General features: G+C 52.1%; 1 protein-coding gene across 3 annotated transcripts in view; it reads right to left on the bottom strand.

The window, feature by feature from the left end:
- Positions 1-1,336: 1,336 nt before the first annotated feature.
- Positions 1,337-22,490, bottom strand: part of GCN1 (GCN1 activator of EIF2AK4) — a 55,443-nt gene continuing 34,289 nt past the window's right edge. For all 3 annotated transcript variants that reach the window (XM_070400071.1, XM_070400072.1, XM_070400074.1), the window contains 23 exons: positions 22,291-22,405; positions 21,402-21,581; positions 18,404-18,624; positions 17,167-17,235; positions 16,843-16,981; positions 16,558-16,754; positions 16,210-16,352; positions 15,035-15,152; positions 14,722-14,937; positions 13,500-13,664; positions 11,927-12,088; positions 11,555-11,647; positions 11,184-11,327; positions 10,820-11,089; positions 10,472-10,585; positions 9,803-10,033; positions 7,739-7,932; positions 7,514-7,628; positions 5,394-5,490; positions 4,864-5,012; positions 4,088-4,192; positions 2,565-2,783; positions 1,337-2,075 (listed from right to left, as the gene is read on the bottom strand). In XM_070400071.1, the coding sequence (XP_070256172.1) occupies positions 1,950-2,075; positions 2,565-2,783; positions 4,088-4,192; positions 4,864-5,012; positions 5,394-5,490; positions 7,514-7,628; positions 7,739-7,932; positions 9,803-10,033; positions 10,472-10,585; positions 10,820-11,089; positions 11,184-11,327; positions 11,555-11,647; positions 11,927-12,088; positions 13,500-13,664; positions 14,722-14,937; positions 15,035-15,152; positions 16,210-16,352; positions 16,558-16,754; positions 16,843-16,981; positions 17,167-17,235; positions 18,404-18,624; positions 21,402-21,581; positions 22,291-22,405 (3,582 nt within the window). In that variant the 3' untranslated portion in view covers positions 1,337-1,949. The remainder of the gene's footprint in view (positions 2,076-2,564; positions 2,784-4,087; positions 4,193-4,863; positions 5,013-5,393; positions 5,491-7,513; positions 7,629-7,738; positions 7,933-9,802; positions 10,034-10,471; positions 10,586-10,819; positions 11,090-11,183; positions 11,328-11,554; positions 11,648-11,926; positions 12,089-13,499; positions 13,665-14,721; positions 14,938-15,034; positions 15,153-16,209; positions 16,353-16,557; positions 16,755-16,842; positions 16,982-17,166; positions 17,236-18,403; positions 18,625-21,401; positions 21,582-22,290; positions 22,406-22,490) is intronic.

Here is a 22,490-nt window from a genome sequence, read left to right as displayed (position 1 = left end):
CCTGCTGCTGGGCGCCATTCCTCCAGGGTGTTCCGTCTGGGCTGCTGTTCTCAGGAGTGCTATGACCTGGGCTGACCAGGTCCTTTTGGTCCGCTCCATTGTCGTGTCTGGGACAGCCCCTCACAGCTCACTTCCTGGGAGCTCACGCCCTCCCTCCAGACTCAGGGAATGTAACTCAGCAAGCTCTGGAGCCAGAGTCCCCATCTATGCTGAACAGTTTCTGGAACTGGAAGCTGGCATTTTCCTTTAGATTTTGCTGAGTATCTCTCACCTCTAAGTTCAGACTGTGGACTGAATACGAGGTGGACTTAAATATAAACTCTAAGATCTTGGAGGAAACACTGAAACCATCTCAGTGCTTAACCAAGGTTTCCAGCCTATAGGCCCTCCCCCAGAAACTTCGTCAGCCTCCCCACAGCTAACTGGAGAGGTGACCATATATGCACACAGCTTGCTGGACATATGCGATGACCATCTGAATCCCAGAAGCAGGGAACAGCTACAGTTACCATGGCTACCAAAAGCTGAGACAGTTGGCTGCTTTGGCTATGGAGACAGCTGACCTCTCAAGGTCCCTTCCAGCCCTGGGACTCTACAATTACATTGAGCCAGCTGAGGCCATGTCTGCTACAAGAAAATAGGAAGTGCTGTGACATATAAGCCTCAGGCACCGACAGCAAGGATTTAGTCAGAAATATCTTAGAAGTCACCTTAGAATTCATCCCAAGTGCTGAGTCACAAGGATACCTCTGACACATTGTTACACAAAGCCTTCCTTTTGGGGGTATAGCACTTGAGATCTTTTACAAAGGGAGTTTGCTACCACCATGTCTAACTCTTCTTCCTCTTACAGCTCTGACCAGTCATTTTGATTGCTGTTTATTCCGTATTGTGACCAGAGAAACAGCCCAGAAAAACTTGCGTCACTGGGCACAGAGGGGCGTGCTCCTTCAGACAGGACGCATGGATCACGAGCCTTCTAAGAACAGGAGGAAGGAAGTTGCTCATAAAGGAGACAGATGCTAAACCGCTACTCTGTCTTCCTCTGGCCAGTCCTCTGCCTGCAGGAGCGTGGTTCTCACTCCACAGGGCGGGCGGAGTGCTCTTAAAACTTGACTACAGCAGCTCCCCACCTTCCTGAGCCAGGACAGAGCAGGGAAGTGGCTCAGCCAGCCCTGCGTCCTCCACCCCGGGTGCAGTCACAGGCCTGGCTGCACCCTTTCCAGACCCGACCTCAGGACAGAGAGTCTGTAGGTATCTCTGAGACTCCGAGAGCAGGAGAGACGCCCAGAAATCAGTGTGGCCAATGCTTATGAAAACAGCTGCCAGTCTTGCCTTATTTCTGATGGAGGAAGCTGTGTGTTTATTGGATGTTTGGGGATTTTTAAAAATCGGCTTACGTAAAGATTAAATCAAAGCCTTTATTACACATTCCTCCTTCAAACAACCTGCCTTTAACCCCCCCACCACCCCCCCAACCTGTGAACTGCAAGGCTTCATGAGTATCACTTTCACTGGACAGGGGTCAGATCTAATCAGGCCACACAATACTGAAAAGCTACACCAAGACACACCACACGAGGCAAACCTCTACAGTCCGGCGCCCCACTCAGGACCTAGGCAAACGGTTGGTAGCGCTGGCTCTGGAACCAGAGCTCAGGCACAGGAGAGCCAGAAGTCTGACCAGCCGTGCTAAGCTGGGGACCAGCTACCGGCTACCATCTGGTGAGGCTCACACATGTGCTTTTTCTTCTCTTCTCCAAAGAAAAGGATGGGAGGCAATTTTCAGGTGTGTGTGGGTTTGATTTAAGGCTTTGGCTGTGGTCTGTTGATATAGGAAAATACTTCCTGGGAATGCCATCTCCTAAGCTCCCCATCGGAACCAGCGTATTTTCAAAAATGAAAACATTGAACAAAGAGGTGGAGCCAAAATGCTGACGCAGAGCCCATCATGTCAGAATGGTGTCATCGACCTGCTCCGTGGAGTCGGCCTGGCTGGCCAGCTTCTTCAGCGACCTTCGGTTGCACTCGCTCAGCACCTCTAAACTGGCCACGTCCAGGATCCTAGAGACGGACTGTGGGGAAGACGGAACGGGGAGACAGTCAGAAAGAGGGCCTTAGGTTTCTCCAACCAAAGACAAAAATGAGTGGTGACCTCAGAACTAGAACCACTGAGGGCATCGAGGAAATCCAAGGAAACCACTCCACACTTTCCACGTGGCGAGGCAGGGTGAGCTTTCAGTGCTTTGAAGGTTGCCTGGCGGTAGGGACTGAGTGAACAGGGATCTGGGCTCCAACAGGCAGCCCGGCTGGCATGTTCCATAGATGTGGGTGCCATGTGAGATTTTACTGGAAGAAAGGGCTCTGTTGCTAAGAGAAGTCTGACACTATGGGAAGAGAGGATGGTTTTCAGGCATGAGACCAGTCCCTGATCGCAATCTGTCCCTCCACACGCATGCATACAGGTGGGCAGGGAAGTGTGATGTTTAAGACCGTCATGCAGAAGATCTGCAGACGAATGCCCACAGCATGCCCCGGGAGGCACTCCAGCCCCGGGCTCCCACCTGAAACACCTCTTCACCCTGTCTCATCTTGAGGAGGTTGACAATCGCCTGGTCACTGTAGGCCCTGACGACAGTGTTTTTATCCTTGGTGTTGTCGAGAAGAGCCTTCAGGATGGGTTTGATGGCTTGGGGGTCCAGGGGAGGCAGCGGGTCCTTGTTTGCCCACCAGATCATCTTCTCAGCCACCAGCCTGATGTCACTGGATGGGTTCTGCAGACACTATGAAGAGGAACGTAGGCTTTTTAGGCAGGCGCATCCCATCTGTTTCTCCAAGAAGCCCAAACATCCGCCCTGACACTCACTTCATCATGGAAACTGATCCCACTGCTCCCGTTCGCCGCCTTCCCTCCCATGGGAAGGTAACAGGGCGACTCCCTCTTCATCTCATGCCACTCTCCCCCCTGCTCACTACTCTTGCCCACACTAAGCTTCCACTTCCTCAAACATGCCACTTGCCTTCCTGCCTCGGACCTTTTCACTGGCTGGTCCCACTGCCTGGGAGGAGCTTGCCCCACATCCTCACTGGTGGTGCCTTTGCATCCATCCTTCAGGTCTCAGCTGAAATGTCAGCTTTCAGAGGTCTTTCCTGACAGCCCCACTAGGTTAGGACCCTCCCCGGGCTTTCTGTGCATCTCCAACTCCAGGGATCTTGTCTGCCCACTTATCTCTACATCTCCAGGTCCAACCCAGCAGGGTGCACAGCGGGTTCTCAGTAAACAAATGCTGATGAACAGCTGCAAACAGGGTGACGTCCACACATGGGCTCTATCTAATCGGGCGGCAAACTCAGCAGGGTTCTGGGAGTCTGCAGGGTGGGGACCATCACCCTGCGGAACCTCACTACTCAAAGCGAGGTCCGTGCACCTCCAGCATGGTCAACGCCTGGGAGTTGGCTACAAAGGCAGAGTCTCAGGCTTGGCCACACCTCTCAAAAGGCAGTTCTGGTTCTTTTTTTTTTTTTTTTGACTGATTTGAGAGAAAGAGAGAGAAACATAGATTTGTTGTTCCACTTACTTATGCATTCACTGGTTGACTCTTGTATGTGCCCTGACTGGGGATCAAACCTGCAACCTTGGTATATCAGGATGATGCTCTAACCAACTGCACTACCTGGCCAGGGCCAGGTTCTGGTTCTGACTTGTGTATACATTCATGTTGGTGAAGCATGCCTTATTACACAGGCCGTGAGGCGCCCCACTATCTGGCTTCCCGGCTTATACACCCCACAAGAGCCACCCTCGTAAGTGCCATGCCAGCTAATGGGAGACAAGGGAAGAGATATATTTAAATGTGATCCCAGATCTGTCCCTAGTTTTATAAAGTCGGGATGCCTAGGAAAAAAATGCCTAAAATACTAGTTTTTAATTTGATTTGGGATGTCAGGTCTATTTGAGACTCTGACAAAAAGTCGGGCACGCTTTCAGAGAAAAACGCACACAGAACCACTCCCACAGCTCTCCCCGCCAGCTGAGCACCACGGGCCTGGGCGGGGCCCAGTGTCCCACAGCAGGCCAGCCCCTCACCTTAATGAGCAGGCTGGAGAGCTTGGCAGGCAACTGCCCTCCTGTCCCGATGTGATACTTCATCAGGAAGCCCATGCCCCGGACGCCGCTCACCGCGATGGGGACCTGTGGAGGGAGGAGAGAGCTAGGCAGGGCGGCACCCAGCTCCTTCCTTGGGGCAACGGGGCCAGGCCCCCCCATTCCCAGGAATGGCCGGGATCCTGCTCTGCACCACCAGCCTCCTCAGCCCTATACCCAAGGCTGCCCTGGCTGTGAGGCAGATGAACAACACGTGCATCACTGGTTCCAGGAACAGGGATCAGAGACTTTCTCCTTAGAAGGGACCTCTAGGTGCTTCAACCCAAACTCCTCACTTTTTAGATTAGTGGTTCTCAACCTCTGGCCCTTGAAATACAGTTCCTCATGTTGTGACCCAACCATAAAATTATTTTCGTTGCTACTTCATAACTGTCATGTTGCTACTGTTATGAATCGTCATGTAAATATCTGATATGCAGGATGGTCTTAGGCGATCCCTGTGAAAGGGTCGTTCGACCGCCAAAGGGGTCGCGACCCACAGGTTGAGAACCACTGGTTTAGATGATGAAACTGGGGCCCAGAGAGAGCAAGTTCTGGTCTAAGGGCACAGCAAGTTACCAGAAACGGTAAAACGTGAACCATGCCTCTGACTACCCACAAGCCAGTCTGGGTCCCTCCCCACACCACGCTGTCAGTGAGGCTCTGGCAGAGGAATTTTGCTAGGGGCGGGGAGGCCGCCTGCTGCCCCAACACCTTACCCTGTCTGCCATGGCATTGCTGAGGATCATGTCCTGAACTTCGCTGCTGTATTTGCCTGCGCAGAGTCTGCTAGGAGCCACATTCACAGCCACGGAGAGTGCCAGGCTCCGTCCGTGCCGAACCATCCAGTCAATGCCGGACACGTCCGCTGGTGGAAGGACACATGGGGGTCGCCCTGCACTTCACAGCATGCCCTCCCCAAACCCTCGGGCCTGCCCCACCTCTGAGACTAGAGTGCCAACTCATCCTGGCGGAAACCCCAGCGCACACTGCACATGGGCCTCCCTGCCCAAAGTGGCATGTTAAGGAGAGGGTCTCACAAACCCCTTCAGACTTTCAGCTGTGTCCTGTGAGCAGACACTCAGGGCTACAGGAGCACTGGAAACTCCATTTTGTTTTAGCAGCTGGAACCCTGGAGAGGCTAGTGCAGCTGCCAGAAGACCCTCTGAGGGGAAGGGGAAGCACACCCACAGCTCCCCCAGGGCTGAGAGCCCCCAGGAGAAGTCCACAGCGTGCAAGAGAGACCTACCCAGCAAGCACTGCTGGAGGACTGTGCTGAGCTCCTCCTCCGTCAGAAAGGCACACAGCTCCCCGAGGCATCCGGCCGAGGAGATGCGAGTGTTGTCCTGACAGAGCAGAGAAGGGACTGAAAGGTGGTGCAAGCCGTCCCACCAGCTCCATCATCACCATGGCAAAGGGCAGGACAAAGGGCAGGGAAGAAGGAGGACAAAGCAACTCGGGCACTCGAACTGCAGCCCTTCCTCCAGGCTGGGGCTGCCATTCACTACAACTGCCACTTGATGCAGAGTGAAAAACTACACCCCCAGCACTCCACTTAATTACAGAAACTCCAGTGTGGGCAAATGGTAATCTCCATCATAATAGCAATAATGACTGTATTTTCATAGCACCTTTCTCCTTAGAAAGTCTGAATGCTTTACACTATTATCTCAATTACTGTCAACAGCCCTACGAGGCAGGGGGAGGCGTAGAGAGGGGAGGCTCCTGCCCACCCAGCTAGAGAACCCCTCAGCTCCCTCCCCCCCACAATCGTGTGTGCTCTCTCTCTCCTATGTCGGTGTGCCACTGCCACCTACATTCTATTAGGGTTTTCACAGGAAGTCACACTAGAGCCACTAATCAACCCAAGGAAGATAAGTAAAGGTCAAGCATTTTCTGTTGAAATCCAAGCCAGACACACAAATGGCTCCTCCCTGTCAGCTAGTGATGGGACACTGAGCGAGTGGATTTGAGGTTCTGTGCTATCAGTAAGTGCCAACCTGCTAGGCCTCCCCCAAAACACCACCCAACCAACCGGGGACTCAATGCCACAGGGAGGCTAACGCCAGGCCGGCACCCTGCATTGCCACCTTCGATCCCGAGGAAGCTCTGAGGGGGAGGAGATGGTCTGCAGGCACTTGGGGCCTATAAGTTCCCAGCAGAAGCCCAGGTGCCCGGCAAGGCTAACGGGTTTTCTGACGCCCACTCTCTCCAACAGGATCTATTTGAAGCTGCATTGTGGTGAAATGCAAATTGATTTAAATGCTCACTTTTGCTTGCAATGTTTCTGGCCCTGTAAAAACCTGGGCAGACTATGACCAAAACAAAGTAGTCTCCCATCTAAACCCCTAGGCAGGCTGTACTCAGACAGCAGGCGGCGGGGGATTAGACCAGACGGGAGGAGACGTGACAAGTACAACAATGGCTGCCCCGTGTGGGGCACACACAGTGGACGCGTGAACCAAAGGCCTCTCTCCAGAGATCAGCCCACAGATGTGAGTCAAACGACACAACAGAGGGCTGTTTGTCGAAGGGGAAGGAAATCTCTCATCCATAGACTCGGCCCCTCTGGGCCTGTCACGGTTAACAAATACCTCCAGGCTGGGTGAGGACGGACCACACTAACGGAACTGTGACAGAACCAGGAGTCACAGGGCCCCGATTCTGCTCTGACTCCACCACTGGCGAGGCGTGGACCAGGCAAGTCTCATGCTCTCCAACTGTGCCAACACCTCCCACTGGGACAGACCCCAGACAGATCCCTGAGGGCTGTGACCACACTTTAGTTACCTCTGGGCTCACCCTTCAGCTCAGCAAGTGTTTCCAGAACCAAAAAATGAAGCTTTATTTTACAAATGGGGAAATGAGGGGCAGAGAGGGAGTGTGACTTGTTTAAAATTAAGAGAGCAAATTCATGAGCTATCTGGGACTTTAAAAACCTTACTTTTCTTATCTATAACAGAGTCTTGCCAGGCCAGTATCGCTCAGTGGTTGACCTCGACCTATGAACCAGGAGGTCCCTGGTCCGATTCCAGGTCAGGGCACATGCCCGGGTTGGAGGCTCGATCCCCAGTAGGGGGCGTGCAGGAGGCAGCCGATCAATAACTCTCATTGATGTTTCTATCTCTCTCTCCCTTCCTCTCTGAAATCCATCAAAAAAATATATATATATTAAACCAACAGAGTCTCAATATCAATACTACCTGCCTTGTGCTCACAACCAAATGTTGGTAAACTATAAAGAATGATACAAATGTCAGGAATGACTATGATTGCTGACCAGTCAGCAAGTGTACCAAGTTCTTCTAATGCAAAACGGAGATGCCAACCACAGAAGAGCCCACCAGCCCCGCCCTCCTGCAGCCGTACCTCGTCATGTCCCAGCATGCTCTGCAGGAGCGAGACGATGTTTTTCCGGATGACTGCATCCACTTTGGCCCCTGCTCCCTGGATCACAAACCTCAGGGCCTGCAGCATGGTGTCCCTGCAGAACCAATGGCTCTCCTTCACTGCTGCTCCCTCCACCGGCCCAGGGCTGCTTCAGCAGCTGCCTGGCCTCCTCGCAGCCACAGCACTCCCCTGCTGGCACCTCACCTGACACCCGGGTCCTCCATGACACGGATCCCGTTCAGCAGCTCTGTAAAGAGGGGGTCCACCTTGACGTGGATGGAAATGAGCTTGCCCAGCGCATCGGCAGCCTTCAGGCGCACCCCCCGGTTGGAGTCCTGCAGGGCTTTGGTGAAAGTGGTCTGCAGCTGGGGCAGGAAGGGCTTCAGGGCTATCCCAACCTGTGAGAAAAACCCACACCCAAGAGCACAGTGAGGTGGAGTCCAAGTGTGCCACAGGCATGAAAGCAGCTCATCACCACAGACATGAAGGCAGACCACCATGAACTGGCCCCTGGCCCAGCTCTCTCACAGGCTAGAACAGGTATCCCGTAAGAGAGGACAGCCAAGCACAGACAGGGCATGTGCAGCCTCCTCCTCTGCTTTGACCTCCTTCACGACACAGGAAAAAGGGGAGGAGCAGTAGGAGGAGGAGCACCCTCACTGAGGGACCCGCCAGCTTGGCTGTGTGGAGACTTGTCCACGTGGGCAATGACTCGGAACCTCGGACTCCGAATACGTTAAGCAGCAGGCAGGCAGCGGCTGTCAGCACCACTGAAGATCGATTCTAGTGCCAAGACAGGGAAGCGAACTAGGTGCATAAGGGCAGGTACCACCAACTGAGCACTTGCCATTTACCTCCCAGAACAACCCTATGAAACAAGTGGCCTCTGAAAGTCATCCTTGTACACATGGTCAACCTTCCCATTAAAAATCCAGTTTAGCCCTGACCGGTTTGGCTCAGTGGATAGAGCGTTGGCCTGTGGACTGAAGGGTCCCGGGTTCGACTCCGGTCAAGGGCATGTACCTTGGTTTCGGGCACATCCCCAGTGGGAGATGTGCAGGAGGCAGCTGATCTATCTCATCGATGTTTCTGGCTCTCTATCCCTCTCCCTTCCTCTCTGTAAAAAAATCAATAAAAAAAAAAAAAATCCAGTTTAGCCCAGATGGTGTGGCTCGGTGGTTGAACATCAACCTACGAACCAGGAGGTCACGATTCGATTTCCAGTCAGGGCACATGCCTGGGTGGCGGGCTCGATCCCCAGTGGGGGACATGGAGGAAGCAGCCAATCAATGACTCTCTTTCATCATTGATGTTTCTGTCTCACTCTTCCTCTCCCTTCCTCTCCGAAATCAATAAAAATATAAAAATTTTTTAAAATCCAGTTTAATCCCTGACCATCTACAGAAAAGCAGGCGCACTCGTGACAAAATACAGACAGGTCCAGGACTAAGGGTTTACTTTTACTAAAAGGGAAAACCAGAACAGCTGCCTGGAACCCTGGGGTCAGGAGTTGGCTGCCTGCTGGGAGGCTCCCTGGAGCGAGGCTGGTACATCTGTGAGGTGGGAACCATCTGTCTATAGGTGGCATCTGACCCGTGGCGTAAGGGACACATTCCCCGAGGGAGGCTCCATTTGTATGCAGAGTTGCAAAATCACCACAGAAAAGAATAGCACAGAAAGCAATGTAATTTTTTTTTTAAAAAGACTCAATTTTCTACAGAGTAAGGCTGGTGCTCACAATCCCATTTAGCTGGGAAGTTACTCCCCACACCTTTCTTCAAAAAGGAAAAGAAAACCTAAAAATTGTAAGCTTGCCTTTGTTTCCAAACTTCAAGTAAGAATTCTTTTCTTTCTTTCTTCTTTTTTCCCCCACAACAAATCTTGACTCTGTCTATCCGTTTTTTAAGTCTAAAGGCTTATTTATTGCCCCGAAAACCATAATGGCTGATAGACGCCATTTCATCGAAGTCCCCCATTTCACAGCCCTAAGTCAGGCAGGCGGCATCAGCAATCTCCAACTATAGGAGAGGAAACAGGCTCAGAGGTTACATGACTTGCCCAAGGTCATTGCGGCCACATAGCTACTAAGCGGTGGACCTGTAACTGAGCAGTGTAGTGAGTCTACAGTCCAAGGTCTCAGCACCTCTGCTTTGCTGTTTCTCCAGAATAAGCTGTCACTCTGCCCATGACCCTGGACCAGCCTCCTGCAGACAGATCTGGTCTCTAACATCCCCATGGACGAAGAGGATGAACCCATCAGTCGCTTACCTTGGCCAGCAAGAGGCTGAGTGTTTCGAGCAGAGCCGCCTTCACGTTCCAGCTGAACCGGTCCCCCAGGATGCGAATCAGAGGGCCAGTGATGCTGACCACGGAGGGCCTCAAGGCGTCAGCTGAGGTCAGGCGGATCACCAAGCCTAAAGCTTTGGCTGCTTCCTCTTTCTGTTCTGGGCTGCCAGTCAGGACTCCCTCCCGCAGCACTGGAAGGATGGATGTAACTCCCTGGCAAGAGAATCACATGCGAGAGTCAAATCTCCAAGGCACTGGGCCCAGGTGTCCGCCCACCAAAAGCAGGTGCTATCAGCCGCCCTCTCCATAGTGCCATGGAGAGACTGACTCGGCTGCCAGGATCACAGCCTGAGCGGGTGCTGGCTGGGGAATAGTCCTGACTTGCTGTGGCCAGAAGATAAGAGCCCCAATTGGCCTATCACACAGGCACACGCACTGCTGTCACCTTTGTGACTCATCCCCAGCTTTTACCCTGTCCCCATGTGGCCACCACGGGAAGAAACACGCTGTCTGTGAAGGTGCAGAATAGCACCTGGAGCACGGTCAGATTGACACACAGCTGCTCCAGGCGCCCCACGCAGACCTGGGCCGGAGGGGGAGGCTGAGGAAGGCCGCGTGCCCACAGCACCCTGCACATGAGCCCTGACTTACCTTCTTTGGGAGGCAGAACCCTGGCACGTGCTCGCCTTTGCTCTCATTCCCTATGAACCGGATTTCCTTGTGGAGTTCTTCAATTAGTGCCAGCTGGTTGCCAGCATCCAGCTTCTGTGGGAAGCCAGGAAAAAGCAGAGAGGCTGTCAGAGGTAAGTACAGCCCTCTCAAGCCTGCTTGGAAACATTACAGCAGAGGGAGGTCTGGGGGAGTATAACCGAGACTGGCCATGAACAGGAGATCTGAAGCTAGGTGACAGGTACGCAGGGATTATGTTGGGGGGCTAGTCTTATAATCATCTGGAACTGTCTACAGTCAGAAGCTGGCTGAGGGGTCAGCAGGCCTGACCTTGGTGATGGCGTTCAGCGCATCCCAGCTCTCCTCCAGAACCACGGGGCTGGAGTCGTTGAAAAGACGGATCAGGCCCGAGACCAGGCTCCTCAGGTGGCTGGTGTAGTCCGCCTTCGAGCGGGAGCAGTAGATGCTGAGGATGATGGCAGCGGCCTGCCTCATGCCCACCTCAGGGCTGCGGGTGGCTTCCAACAGGTCCTCGATGATGATCCGGTGCCCGACGTCGTCCTCTACCGAGAGGATCACGGCCTGGCAGTTGGCCATCTCCTGAAACCACAGGGGACACCTGGGCTGAGCACGGCTCCTCCGAGGCAGGACGGGCGGCTGTTAGAAAGCCGGCGGGAGTGATCATGACACTCACCAGCTGCTCACCAGGAGTCCCCAGCTTCTCCTTCAGGGCCACCATGACCGCTGGGAGGATCACGCCAAGATGACGGGTCAGGGCGTCGCCTGCCACCGACGAGAGGAAGGCCAGCACCCGGGTATTGACGGGCGGAGTCGTCAGCTGTGGGATGATGAACACCGTCAACGCAAGGAATGCTGCCTGTGCTGGCTGCTCCAGGCTCCGCAGAGCCCAGGCCGCTCTTCAGGGCGTAGTGTCCGCTCAGGGCGTCCTGCACCCACCGCCCGCCTCCCCCAGCATCTGAGCGCAGAATCGGTCTTCGCGGCAGCCCCAGGAATGCGCTGCCTGTGGCTTCTGGGTCAGAGGGAGTTGCTGCTGGTGGGATTTACCTTGGGTACAAGGTAGGGCAGCACAACACGACTCTTGATGGCCATGACTTGCTTCAGACCGTCCAAGGCGAACTCTGACACCTCGTCATCATCCTGGAGAGGGCGATCGGGGGCAACACTGAGGCGCTGGCTCCTGTCCCCACCTCTGCTGTCTGGGCCAGCCACCACTGACTTCCTTCTCCACGCTGCTCCCTCCTCCCACTGCACCCACATTCACTGACTGTCCAAGGAGAAAACAGCTCAATCTGCTACCACTGCACCCACTTTCCTGTGCCCACACTGCGGCTGCCTTGGCATGAGAAGGCCCCCCGAGTTTCGAGTTCTACAGAGATAGTAAAGCCAAATTGGTAGGTGTGCGGCAGAGCCACTCACTAGCTGCTTCAGTAAGAATGGGAGGATGTCCTCCAGCGCCTGGTGGCCGATGGTGGAGTGCAGCTGCTCAAAGGTCTTGGCTGCCGCCTCTCTGACCTCCTCCAGTGGGTCGCACAAAGCCTTCCTAGCCGTGGGCACCAGGGACTCGGAGAAATACAGCACCTGCAACAGCACGGGCACTGTGCCTGATACGGCAGAGGCAAGGAGGGAGCGGAGGCGAGGGCGGGCGGCGAGGACCTCGGCCCAGCCCAGCCACCACCACTCCCATGGCTTTCTGTGAAAACGTGCAAGTCTACAGAAGCAGGAAGGATGTATAATTTACTTGCGAAGAGTCTAAACCCACGGACCCACTAGCACCTGGTTTTTAAGGTGAGTCTTCCTGATACTCTCCATCTCTTACAGGATCCAAATTCCTTCCCACAGCGAGGCCTTCCGACGTGGCCTCCCTCCCCCAACTCGCTCCTTTGCCTACCCTCTCGAAAAACCCCAAGTTCTTCAAGCTGAACTCAAAAGCCTGCTCCTCTATGAAGTCCTAGGGCTACAATGGGGCCAAGGACAGCTCTGCTCCCCTTGTAACTGATTCCACCAAAGCAAAGCTCACTATGAACCTAAGGGCCGGTTACATGTCGGCCTTGCCACCTGCAAGGCCTCAGCCTTCAGGGGACTCGGTAGCTCCTCAATGAATCACAACTCTATCTGGCGACAGAACTGGTTTGTATCCTTTGCCAAATGCAAATATAAACCCCAAATGTAATACTTACACTGATACACACGGGAGAAAGAACCTGTCAATCTGGTGAGGGTGCCTTGGCTAAGTAACTGGCCACATGCTTACATTTCTGACTGGCCACCCTCTTTGTGGCTGTGCTGCTTTCCTCCCAATCGACAGCCTGTATACACATTCAACCTATCCCCAGGAATGTTTCGGGGGTCAATTACCCTAGAAAGTAAGGTCAGTGGAAAGGACTCCAAACCTCTTGATTGTTCTCGCTACTATGGAAACAGTACCACTGCTGGAGACAATCCATTCCCACCCACCGGGCACTTACTCTCATCTGCTCTGCTCCTTCTAAGGGTCTAGTCTTACAAGCATCTGAATTGTCTACAGTCAGAAGCTGGCTGTGGGGTCAGCAGGCCTGACCTTGGTGATGGCATTCAGAGCATCTAAGAGTGAGTGCAAGGCCCTCCTGCCCCCGCCGCCCCCACCACTCACACACGTGCATGCCCTCCTTGCCTCCCCCAACCCCCTGCTCAGGGCACCACACATTTTAACTGAACTGATACAGAGACACAAAAGGGATTAATCTAGAGCAACCTCAAGAATGGGGAGAAAAAGATCTCCAATTTCCAAAGGCCACTCAAGGCCTCGAACTTGCTTAGTTCTCAGCCAGAAAATCTGGTAGGAAAGCTGAGGAGGGAACTGCAGTCCACACGTGGCCCCGCCAGCAGCACCCGCTGGAGTGAGATTCGCGTGTCCTCACGTGGAGGCGCCGCTTCTCCTGCAACCTCCCCAGCAGCTCTGAGTCAGTCACCTGCAGGTGCAAGGCCTACAGGGAGCTTAGGAGATACTCACAGCATCCCGGCTGGTGGACTTCATGATCTCGCTCAGCCCAATGCACACGCCCTGCCTCTCGTCGCTCTTCTGAGACCTCAGGCCTTCCTCAAGGATGGGAATGATCTCGGGTAGGATTTTCTCCCCTAACTTCCGGACGAGATCTCCTAATGTCCGAGCTGCGATCTGTCAGCAGAGATCAGGCCAGGATATCAACTCCCTGCAAACTCCAGAATGAGAACCTGGAACCTCCTAGACTTTATGAGTCACTGACTTAACTTCCCCAAATGTTCTTACTCCCGCAAAGCCCCCCAGGGTGCTTGCAACACTGCATAATAAAATTATCGCTGTGTGCCTTAGGCACCTACACAACCTACAGCAAGAGCTGGCACCTCGCATGTGAACAGGAAATGCAGGAAATGCAGCAAATGCTGCCTGGTCAAAGGCCAATTTCCCTGGATTGAAAACTGCAGCCTAGAAATCACTTAAACTTGTGCTTCTGCTAAGGGGACAAACTGAATTAGGAACAGATGCTTTAGGAAAAACCCCATCTGCTCCGAAGCCTCATGCAAACCCTTTAGAGCCAAATACTCAGTTTGTTTGCCAGGGATAAGAGGTGTGGGCCAAAGGAGATGGGCAGAAGTGACTATCAGCCCAGGCTGGGCCCCTCCTCCCAACAGGAACACAGCCCCCTAGCCCAGCACATCAGCCATGTCACACCACGATGGTCTCTGCTTTCTCACTCCAGACCCACTGCCCTTTGCTCATTCCTACCGTGGGCCATGTTTTTGCCCATCACAGGGCCTTTGCACACCCCGTCCTTGTATCTATAGCACGATCCCCTGTCTGAAATAGTTCTTTGTCGCCTCCTTACCTGGTCGGTGCTCACTCATCTTTCATCTTCAAGCACCGTTTCTCCTGAGAAGCCTTTCCTGGCCCCCAGCTGGGTTGCATGGCCCTGTGGTAAGCACGTGCAGTGCCCTGTGCACTTGCAGTAGCTGCATCTGCATCTGTCTGTGTGATTATTTGATTCACATCCATCTCCTCTACCAGTGTAGCTCCATGAGGACAAGCACTGAGGCTGCCTTTCCTCTCCATTATGTGCCAGGTCTTACACCAGCAGATGCTTAATAAGTATTTGTTGAATGACTAAGTGCTCTCCCCGTCTCTGCAGACCTGACTTTCTGGCCTCTACTAGTAGGCATCAGGGCTGCGGGGTCAAAAGCAAGGCCAAGCAACTTACCGTTCTCTTATCTGCACAGGTACTCGCCAGGAAACCCAGCAGCAGCCCGAAGAGCGTGGGCAGGATCTCACGCAGGGTGCGGGGGGTGTTGGAGACCACGATCTTCCAGACGTGCAGGGATGCTTGCCGCACAACCAGCTGGGTGTCCGAGCGGCCCATGTACAGCCCTGCCAGCACCCGGTTCCGCCGGTCCACCCCCAGGGCAGTGATGATAGCCTGCAGCCAGCATAGAGGAACAGAGAACAAGGGGAGGTGAGGCCCCCACAGCATGAGTGCCCTCCACAGAACAAGGCAACCAACACAAGGCACGCACCTTGTTGGACTGAGCAGTCCCAAAGTTATCATCTTCAGAGGCAGTTTCCGTGGTCATCTTTCCAGTGACACCGGAGATGTGGAACAGGAGGTCCCCCAGGAGCTGAACAGAGCTGAACCTGAGAGGGCCAAGCACAGAGTCACACAGCTGCAAGGGGCAGTCTGGGGGCTCAACCAATCACCGGGCAGGAAAGAGACTGAGGAAACGCAACAGAAATATTCCAGGTGGTTATTCTGGAATGGGAGAAAAGTTACAGGCGATTTTCATGTCTTTACACTTTCCCACTTTATTTTCTTGCCAATGAACTTTGATAATGAAAAAGAATAAATACTTTTGAAAAGACTGCGTGAAAAATTCTATAATAAAAATTTTTTTAAAAGAGAGCACAAGTGGAAGCATTAACAGGAAATCAGGAATGCTGATCATCAGAACTGGAGGCATCAGAAGAGGCCTAGAAAGATAAACTTCTCTTCAAATTAAGTGAGGTTTGCTGTTCTTAATCATCATAAAAAATAATAGTCACATCCAAACGTAAAATTCCAAAATACAGAATAATATGAAGAATGTGAATAAAAACAATCATTCAAACCCCCACTACTCAGGCAACCGTCCTGACACTCGTGACACCCTTGCATAGGGCGCCCGCTACAAAGACACGCACTCCCCCACACAGTGTTGGCACTGAGTCCACACCACATGCGCTGGGCCACAATCTACCTGTGATGTCAGCTAGAGGTTGAGGAGCTTCTGTGTCAGCTGATAAAGGTTCTTTACCATTCTTTGTAACGACTGATAAGTTCACTGTATGGATGTGTCATCACTTTTTAAAACCAACATCCAATTTTTCAAATGGTAAAAACAATACTGCAACAGAGAGCCTTCTACCTACATCTTTAAGCACTCAACCAAATCTGTCCTTGGAATAAAACCATAGAAATAACATTTCCAGATTAAAAAGTATTCAAGCTTAGATTGTAATACAACTAAAGGACTGACTAAAGAGAACCTTTTTAAAAAGAGAATCAGAATGAAGACATTGCTACAGGAAACTAGAGGGTTACAAAATGGTTAAAAGTGAGGATCTGGAGAAAGTTGAGAGTTCTTGGCATCATTTTGCTCTTTATTTCTTAGAGTTCCCAAAATGCAAAGCTGGGTCTTTCCACCCGAGTTCTCACCTTATTCTCCAGAGGTCGTCAAAAAGGCCTTGCTCCAGCTGAGGCAGCAGCAGGGCGATGGCCGTCTCGGCATACATGGAGATGACCCGCTGGCCCGCACGCAGCGCGGTATCACGCACAAACTCGTTCTCATCAGCAAGAGCCTGTGCACACAGAGCGGGGGTCAGCCAGGGCTGCCTCCCCACCCTTCCCAAGGCACCCAGACCCAAAAGGAGATGGGACTCCCTGGACAGCAGGAAGAGGACTCCTCCCACCCAGCCCCGCCAGCCAGCAGCCCTAGCAACCCCCCAGGGCACATGCATCCCACCCTCCTCAGTACGCTCTCCTGGCCTGGTCAGCGGTGCCTACTTTGAGGATACAGGGGATGATGGGCCCCACATAAGGAGTGAACTTGTCCCCAAAGGTGATGGGCAGGTAGTTGAACATCATAATGTAGCCATCTCGGACATGGGGTGCAATGTCCACTTTGCTGGCTGTAGCCACAATTTCTGGCATCAGCTTCTCCAACTTCTCCACCCCTAAGCCAGCCATGACCTCGGCCAACCCTGCAACAAAAAACAGAATGAACCCACTGGCTCTGAGGCCCCCAGAGGGCATTTCTGGGCGGGCCCTTGGGGCCTGCGCTGGCCTCACCTTGCGCAGCGCCTGAGCGATCCACGGAGCTCTGCTCATAGGTCAACGTCTCCATCAGCCAAGGCAGCAAGTCCTCGAAGCACGACTCGCCCATGCCCTTCACCATGGCCCCAAGGGCCTTTGCAGACACTGTCCGCACCTGTCAGGTAACCAACAGCAGGGATAGGGAGAGCTGAGGGCTCAAAACTAGGTGACCAGGCAGGAGCAATGAGGGGTCCCTCGGTCTCCTTTCCTTCACCAGACAAACACAAAATTCTCAGGGATGAATTTTCTGGAGACTGGGCTAAAATAAGAAGCTCTTGCCTCCTCCCCTCCCAGACTCACCTCAGGTACAGGGTCCAAAAGAGAGGCTTTCAGGCCAGGTGTCACGCTTGGCAGGTAGGGAGCCAAGTCCTGCAACAACACAAGCAGTGACTCGGGTTGACTCCTGCTTCTCCGGGATCGTCCTCCTGTGGACCCTGACCTCGCCATTCTGCTGACAAGGAGCACTTGGAAGGGGTGCTCTCCGAACAAGGGGGGGGAAGGGGAAACCTCCAAGGGACCCGGGCCGCCTTCAGGAGGGCGAGAGCCACCAGCTAGTGCAGTGCTCTTACCCCTCCTGCCCTTCTCCTAGGACCAAGGCCGGCCCAGCCTCTGGGATCTTTAGGAAATTATTTCTGCATTTTCCTTTCAGAATTGCAATATCATCTTCCCTTTCTTCACCTTAAAAGGTTTGTGTCTCTTAATATAGCAGTCAGCCTTAGGGAACAGTTTTAAATATAGAAAAAGCCTTATGTTCACAGCAGCAACATTTAAAATGGCAAAAAACTCTGGTTACTATATGACCAACAACAGGATTACATAAGTTACAGTATGTAAACTTATTGGAATATTATACAATTATTAAAATCAGTTTTATGAATAACTCATTATAACTCGGAAATAAGTTGATGTTCAGGAATATAATTTTTAAAATGTAATAAAGAACATTAAGAGAAATTGTTTTAGTGTTGGAGGACTATGGATAACATTTTTTATTTTTTCAGTTTTTCAATTTCCCAGATTTTCTAGGATTGCTATAACCTTCCCACTTTCTCTATTGTGCCCACAGCTCAGTAAAGCAAGCAGAGGTGAGGTAGATGGAGACATCACACAAGCAAGGCCTCAGGAACAAGGAAGCAAACAAACAAGATCAATCTCCCCTAATTTCCCGAGAGACTTACAGAAGCAAATGCTTGACACAAGAAAACACTGCAAGCAGTCAAAGCCTCAGCCACTTCCCCCACACTCCTGAAAGGTCAAAGGTGAGGTTGGACCTTTCCTGTACCCCAACCTGTAAAAGGGGCCCAATGGGAGGGGCCTCACCTAAGAACTGGGCTAAAGAGGACCCAAACGCTACTCTGCAAGATGCCCAGAGAACCTACATTTCCACTCTCCACGCCACAGTGGTCCACATCTGCCCCAAACACAATCAGGGACCCAATGCATGTGTGCTCCACTCCCGCGTCTCCTGTGCAAGGACTCTGTGCCCTAAACCAGCATCTGCTGGTCTGTCCTGTGCCAGCCCCAGCTAGGCTGCTACCTTCTGGTCGGTCAGGGAGTACATGTTGCCAATAATCTGGGCTGCCATCTTCCGCGTGTCCGTGGAACGGTCCTGGAAGGCTCTCTGGACGATGGGCATGATGAGGGCCAGGGACGGGGCATCAATGAAGTGGACAAACTTGGTGTCCAGGAGGGTCTGCAAGCACTTCTGGGTCTTCCTGGAAGGGTCTGTCAGGGCATCCAGCAGGACGGGGGCAATGGCTGCATATCCAAACAGAGACAGGGATCGAGGAGAAGGGAGTCAGGGCAACTGCTCCCTGGAGCCTCACAAGTCACCAGCTTAGGAAGCCAGTCTGTCTGCGAAGAGCAATCCTTGCTCCAACAGGAGGGACTGGTTGGAGGCGATAGCTGTCACCTCTCTGCACTGCAAAGCTGAGCTCTGGTGGAGTCCCTGTGGGCAGGCTTCCATGGGTCCTGAGCTGCTGGGCCTCCACTGAGAGAGCTGCTCTGGCACCATAATCCCTATTCTGGAAGCAGCAACCCAAAGTGGTTTTGTGAAAAACTGGGAAAACAAAGGCCCCTGAACCAGTGAGGGGAGTGAAGCACCCCACGCTCAGAGCTGCTAGGCCCAGATAAAATGAGCTCTCAAATTCACCACCATCAACCCCGCAGAAGTAATTCCAAGAGGAAAACCTGGTTTACCTTTTCCATAAGCCCAGGGAATTCAACCACTATAAAGCCCCAGGCTGGTGGTCAACAATTTAAAAAAACTAATAATCCAATTTAAAAATAGGTAGAGGATTTGCACAGTTCTCCAAAGAAGATATGCAAATGGCCAATACGCACAAGATGTTCAACATCATTAGTCATTAGGAAAATGCAAATCAAAGTCAATGAGATGCCACTTCATACCCACTAAGATGGCTGTAACCAGTGCTGGTTTTGCAGACAATAGGGTGCCGGCAGCTGGAATTCTCAGACACTGCTGTTGGGACTGTCAAATGGTACAGCTGCTTTGGAAAACAGTCTAGCAGTGACTCAAATAAACAGTTACTATAGGACCCAGCAATCCCATTCCTGGTATCTAATCAAGGGAACTAAAAACATGTCTATAAAAAAACCGTGTACCCAAAGGTTCACAGCAGCACTGTTCTTAATAGGCAAAAAGAGGAAACAACCAAATATCCATCAACGAATAAACAGATAAACAAAATGTGGTCCATATATACAACGGAATATCACTGGGCCATAAAAAGGAATGAAGTACTGATACAGGGTACAACATGGGTGAATCTTGAAAACATTATGCTAAGGAGCCAGACACAAAAGGCCACTTATTGTATGATTTACATGAAGCGTCCAAAATTGGCAAACCCACAGAGACAATAAATTGATCTGGCTGGGGCTAGGGGAGGGGAGAAAATGAAGAATGAATGCCAATGTGTATGGGGTTTCTTTTGGACGTGATGGAAAATGCCCTGGAACTAAAAAGTGTGATGCTCACATGTAAAAACCACTGAACTGTACATTCTTTTTTTTTTTTTTAAATATAGTTTATTGATTTTTTACAGAGAGGAAGGGAGAGGGATAGAGTTAGAAACATCGATGAGAGAGAAACAAGGACCAGCTGCCTCCTGCACACCTCCTACTGGGGATGTGCCCACAACCAAGGTACATGCCCTTGACCGGAATCGAACCTGGGACCTTTCAGTCCACAGGCCGACACTCTATCCACTGAGCCAAACCGGTTTGGCATGAACTGTACATTCTTAAAAAGTGAACTTTATATTACGCAAATTATATGTCAATTTAAAAAAAAAAACAAAAACCAGGTTGGATTCACAGAATAAAGGAACTTCTAGCCCTAGCAGGTTTGGCTCAGTGGATAGAGCGTCAACATGAGGACTCAAGGGTCCCAGGTTCGATTCCGGTCAAGGGCACATGCCCGGGTGGGTTGTGGGCTCAATCACCAGTAAGGGGCATGCAAGAGGCAGCTGATCTATGATTCTCTCTCATCATTGATGTTTCTCTCTCTCTCTCCCTTCCTCTGTCTAAAATCAATAAAAACATATTTTAAAAAAGAAGAAGAAAGGAACTTCTACCCATTCAGTAGAGATGAGACTGTTCCGGGCCTTGCCAGTCCCCAAGGCTGTTAGACATTGTAAAAACCAACAAAATCCAAGTACACCTATTAATCTAAAAAACAAAAATTCCCATAATTTTCTGAACAAAAGAAAAATCTAGTTATACCTGGGCTGAGCTACACTGAATGGCACTGAGGCTCCAATGCAGAAGCTTAAAATTTAACATGTGAAGTTTAAAATTTAACAAGGTAGCTGGCTAGGTTTTATTTCTAGAAATCAACCTCTTCCCAACACTCAATAACCAACCACACTAAGAGCACAGTTAAGGGGAATAACTGTCCCTAACCTTCCCCTCTATCTCATGTCTCCTGGAATGAGATCAGAAAGTTCCCGAAGATCCTAACACATCGGATGATACTGAGATGGTCTGAGGTGGTCCAGAGCTTGTCAGTCAATTCTGTTGACCTCGGACTCAGCTTAGCACACATACCAGCTACTGAGGGACTGGGCTGCCCAACAGCACTCTTGGCCTTATCATCTCTGGGCTGGGAAGCACACACATGGCTACCTGAGACCCCTTGAGGGCAGTGTCTGGGACAGGAAGTTAGGACAAAGGCACAGAAGAGAGTGGCCTCACCGGCTTTGGTCCTCCAGGATTCCTCCTCCAGGGCAGCCAATAAGGAGAGGAGCACTAGCTTCACCCCGTGAGCACTCAGGTTGCTCTCTGTCAAGGTGCTTCTGAGCTGCTGACTCAGTTTCCCTACCTGTGCAGTCAATGACAACTGCTCCAGACAAGCAGGAAGACCCACCACTTCCTAACTACCATTTAGTCTAGGAAAAGAGCTTCCAGAATTTAGAGTTTCTTTCACTGTGAACTTATCCTCAGCATGTTCCCTGCAGTGTCCAGGGACAGGAGGAGGAGCAGGGCCACTGCCCACTGTGCGAGAGGCCTACCCAGGATCTCCGGGTTCCTGATGACGGAGCCAATCTGCCTGAGCGCCTGCTGTCCGGCCTTCTGCACTTTGACGTGGGAGTCGGTCAGCACCTCCGTGAGCTTGGGCACGATGTTGGGCAGACAGGAGGACAGCTGCTTGGGAGCACAGTAAGCCATTGCCCCAAGCAACTCCACCGACCCTGCAGAGGCAGACACACGTCCGGTGTAGAATCGCTCAGTACAGGCCAACAGTCACCTGGCTGCTGCCAGGCAAGGACAACCAGCCTGGTCCTCTGCAGGCTGTGCTCAAGCAGTCCCCCGGCAGAGGGCACAGGGCAGAGGGCAGAGGGCAGAGGACGGCATCCAGCAGAGCCCAGGATCAGGAAGACCTGGCTTAGTCCTGGCTGTGATCCAAGGCCAATTTACTGCATTTCTCTGGCCTCAGTCTCCTCAGCCACAAATGAGGGAACTAATTTTGATTTGTGATTTTTCAAACTGCAGGGCAAAGCCTGAGGGACCCAGGGGAAAGACACCAAGTGCAAGGGGCCCAGACCTTGACCTTCCGCAAACCAGAGTAGCTCTGCTTAAATCTCTTGCATATTAGGGTTCCAGAAAAGATTACATTTTTAAAAAGGGTTTAATGGGGAGAAAGCTTTAAAAATCACTAAACTAGCCACAGACAAGCTTTAAAGCTCGGGATTTCCTGATTTAGGGCTGCATCTTCTGTCAGAGGCCTGCTCTTTGCAGGTAAGCAAAGCATACCAGCTTCTGAGGGACTGGGCTGCCCAACAGCACTCTTGGCCTTATCATCTCTGGGCTGGGAAGCACACACATGGCTACCTGAGACCCCTTGAGGGCAGTGTCTGGGACAGGAAGTTAGGACAAAGGCACAGAAGAGAGTGGCCTCACCGGCTTTGGTCCTCCAGGATTCCTCCTCCAGGGCAGCCAATAAGGAGGGGAGCACTAGCTTCACCCCGTGAGCACTCAGGTTGCTCATCACAGCTTTGGCACAATCATCTGCAGCCTCAAGGAGGAGAAAAAACATTCAGGGGCCTCCTCACCCAACCAAGGATCAAGGCCTGACTCTAGACCAAGTCTTCCCCCCGCCC

The sequence above is a fragment of the Myotis yumanensis genome, unplaced genomic scaffold, assembly GCF_028538775.1.
Source record: "Myotis yumanensis isolate MYYU_CA2020_CCGP unplaced genomic scaffold, mMyoYum1.0.hap1 SCAF_19, whole genome shotgun sequence".
In the NCBI taxonomy this organism is placed as follows: domain Eukaryota; kingdom Metazoa; phylum Chordata; class Mammalia; order Chiroptera; family Vespertilionidae; genus Myotis; species Myotis yumanensis.
The sequence above is the reverse complement of the archived record's forward strand: the minus strand, read 5'-3'. Positions and strand labels throughout refer to the sequence as shown.